Raw genomic sequence first — 3,059 nt, 5'->3', positions numbered from 1 at the left:
AAGGCAGAGACCTAAAGAAACACTTTTTCTAACATATCTCCCTACATGGAATTCTGCTTGTGTGAGCTCAAGACTTTCTCTCTGTTTGTGTTCTACACTCAGAACTCAAGTATCTACTCCCCAGTTGGCAGTTCCTTCTCTCTGGAATGAAGGGGAAAAGTGAGAAAATAAGTGAAGATACTTAAAGAAATGAAAATGCCTAGAAGTGGGATGGAAATGGAGGGGAAGGTGGAGTCAGACTATCCAGGACCAGGCCCTTATGCCTGGATTTCTGAAGAAAAGGGAACTGGGGGAACTAGTTGCCAGGACAACGTGCTGTTGGAGCTGGGGCTGCTGTGGCAAGGAAATGGGAGATTTATGGTTGTTCCTGCTCCTGCCGCTATCCCTGGCAGCCTTTCGTGGGGTCAAAGGCTGCTTGGAATGTGACCCTAAATTCATAGAGCATATTAAGTCCTTGCTAGCAAATCTGGTACCCTCAGATGTCCCCGGCCGAACACATCTTCTGGAACGGCAGATTAAGGAGATGACCAATTTAAGCTTCAAGGTCTCCCACAGGACGAAGATGCTTCGGGTGTTGGGTGAGGGAAGCTTGAATCCCTGAGAGTTTTGAGGGTAAAAGGGAGAAGGGAGGTGGCAAAGAGAGCACCTGAGTTTACACAATTTCCTTCGCAGATGTAATTATTCCCCCACATGTAACTTTACCTCTCTCCTCTAGCTGTGCAAAAGGTTGTCAGTTTGAGAACATGGCTGCAGAATGAACTTTATAAACTGGGCAATGAAACATGGAAAGGTGAGGTACTGTTAAAAGATTGTGTTGCCCAAGCAAATATGAGGAAAGTTCTTTGGACAAAACAATTTGAATTAAATTTTGAAAGGAAGGGCCACCCTTATTTTATGATGTCCCTTCCACCCCCATCTTAGGTGCCTTAATCCTTCAAGGCAAGCTTCTCGATGTCCGCCAAAACTTGGAATCCAGACTGAAAGAAACATTAAAGAACTTCTCTGAAGTTGGTAATAAAAGATGGCTATCTAACAACACTGAAATTATGTGAAAGAAATAAGAAATGAGGGGTGAGAGGAGGAATGTGGTTTCATATTAGAGTGATTTAGGATGGGTAGAGGGGTGGCTGGAACTTAATGAGTAACTAAATAAAGATGACTTGGGTTTAAATATGACTAACTCTAAGTTGATCCTGAGCTCATTAGAACTTTCTGATTCCCTTTTAGCGTGTTCTGAAGATTGTGGTGAGTACAGTACACATGACGCCTTGAGGTTTCAGGTCGTATTTTCCCATATCCTTTGTTCTATATTTCCCTATCTCTTCACCTGTCACACTGAGGACATAGAGTTGTGGTTCCAAGGAGGAATGTCAATGATATCAGACAACAAAATCTAGCTTATGAGATCTCAGACACTTCACAGATTTTGGAGATGCTCAGAGGCCTCCTAAAGTATAGCTTGCAACCCAAAACACCAGTGTAAGCTAAGGCATCATTTTGTCCCACTTCCCCTGAGAGCTGACTTAAATTACAGCAAGTTTTGCCCATCAGAAAACTTGATTGCTACCGGAAGAAGGAATTCACAACAAGGTAACATTAACAGTCTTGGAAATGCCTGAGACCTAATCCATACTTCATGTCTGAGCTAAGAAAATTCCATGCTATGGCCCCCTCCAACTGTCTTTCTTTATCAGTCGTGACTGAAGGTCCTACCTTGGATTGTTGGACCTGTCTTCGCATCACCACTCAGTGCTTCAAAGGAGAGTATTGTGGAGGTAACGAAGATTGTGGTGTGCTACTTTGAGGGGTCAGGGGTCAAGGTATGAGCTGTTCATTGATGTATTCAACAAATATTTGTTGAGCATCTTCTATGCAGGTCATGTTAATGTTATAAATAAAAGCAAAAATGTTGTGCGAAATTTGTACCAGTATGAATTACTGGGCACTGAACCATCTGAAGGGCTGAGAAATAGAAAAGCTGGATTAAAGGTAGAGAAATTGGGCTAGGAGCAGTAAGGGCAAATGTTTTGTAGAGCCTAGGGTTCTAAGAATAATAAAGATCACACTAATTAGAAAACAGTAAAAGAAGTGGTGAACAGAGCAAATAGTTTGACATTAAAAAGAATCTTCTATTATGGAAAAAGTTCTCAATTTACTATTTTTCTTCTCCAAAACTTATTTTCTTTGTTTCCTTTCTCTTTCCAGAGGAGGATTCAAGGAAGACTGAAAATCGAGAAATTGCACTATTTCTGATATTGCTCACAGAAGCTGTGATTTTGGGAAGTGCTCTGTTACTGTGAGTTTTCCTTCCTCCAAACAAACACTGGGTCAAGCACTCCTTTGGCAAAGAGACTGCCCAGGTTTCTCCTTCCTTCCAATGGAAATAAAGGGAAAGAAGTCATTTCAAACTTTGGGATATTATAGTGACAGGAATGCAGTGAATGGAAGTTTGATGGTATGAAATTTGAAACAAGGAAAATGGAGGAGGTATAATTGAATTATGAGGAAACTTTTGAAGAGTTATCCAGAAAAGGAATAAAAAACAATCGGATGATTGTTATAAAGAGTGGGGCTACTAATGTTGAATTGGAGTTATCTTGTTTATCTACTCTAGATTCTATATTTGTGTTACTCATCGGAAGAAAATGAAGGCAACACGAAGGTCATTAAAGAAATACTTGGAGCAGAAACTTGATGAATTAATGGAGATGACAGATGAAAAGAAGGAGAAAGATTTTGGAATCAGAAAATAAATACATAGACAGAGACAGGAGGTCTTCCATGATTCTCTTAAGTGTTGACTCAGAGTAGAAAACTGGGGAGTAAGCTCCTTTGTGGTCATAAAGTCATAATATTTTAAAACTGAAATAGAACTTACAGTTTCTATAGTAAAGATCCTTACTGATATCCAGAAGCCATGGAAGCAATGAGAGGGCAAATTATTTTCCTGGAGTTGTATAGAAAGTAATGCTGGTATGCTGAAATGCGCATAAAAAATGATACGCTGTATGAATTAATAAAGAACGCATGGTTGGTAACTCTCATTAATGGTTGTAATT

General features: G+C 40.0%; 1 protein-coding gene across 2 annotated transcripts; it reads left to right on the top strand.

Moving 5' to 3' along the window:
* Nucleotides 1-346: 346 nt before the first annotated feature.
* Nucleotides 347-2,839, top strand: IZUMO3 (IZUMO family member 3). 2 transcript variants are annotated; one of them, XM_074331575.2, is made up of 7 exons: nucleotides 347-578; nucleotides 716-790; nucleotides 922-1,011; nucleotides 1,228-1,245; nucleotides 1,695-1,775; nucleotides 2,206-2,296; nucleotides 2,615-2,839. In XM_074331575.2, exons 1-7 carry the CDS (start codon nucleotides 347-349, stop codon nucleotides 2,751-2,753), a joined length of 726 nt encoding a protein of 241 aa, XP_074187676.2. In that variant the 3' UTR covers nucleotides 2,754-2,839. The 2 variants fall into 2 exon arrangements, with proteins under 2 accessions (XP_074187676.2, XP_019607963.3); XM_019752404.3 differs by lacking the exon at nucleotides 1,228-1,245.
* The last annotated feature ends 220 nt before the right edge of the window (nucleotides 2,840-3,059 follow it).

The sequence above is a fragment of the Rhinolophus sinicus genome, chromosome 16 (genome assembly GCF_057876585.1).
Source record: "Rhinolophus sinicus isolate RSI-liver-muscle chromosome 16, RSI-T2T, whole genome shotgun sequence".
Lineage (NCBI taxonomy): Eukaryota > Metazoa > Chordata > Mammalia > Chiroptera > Rhinolophidae > Rhinolophus > Rhinolophus sinicus.
The sequence above is the reverse complement of the archived record's forward strand: the minus strand, read 5'-3'. Positions and strand labels throughout refer to the sequence as shown.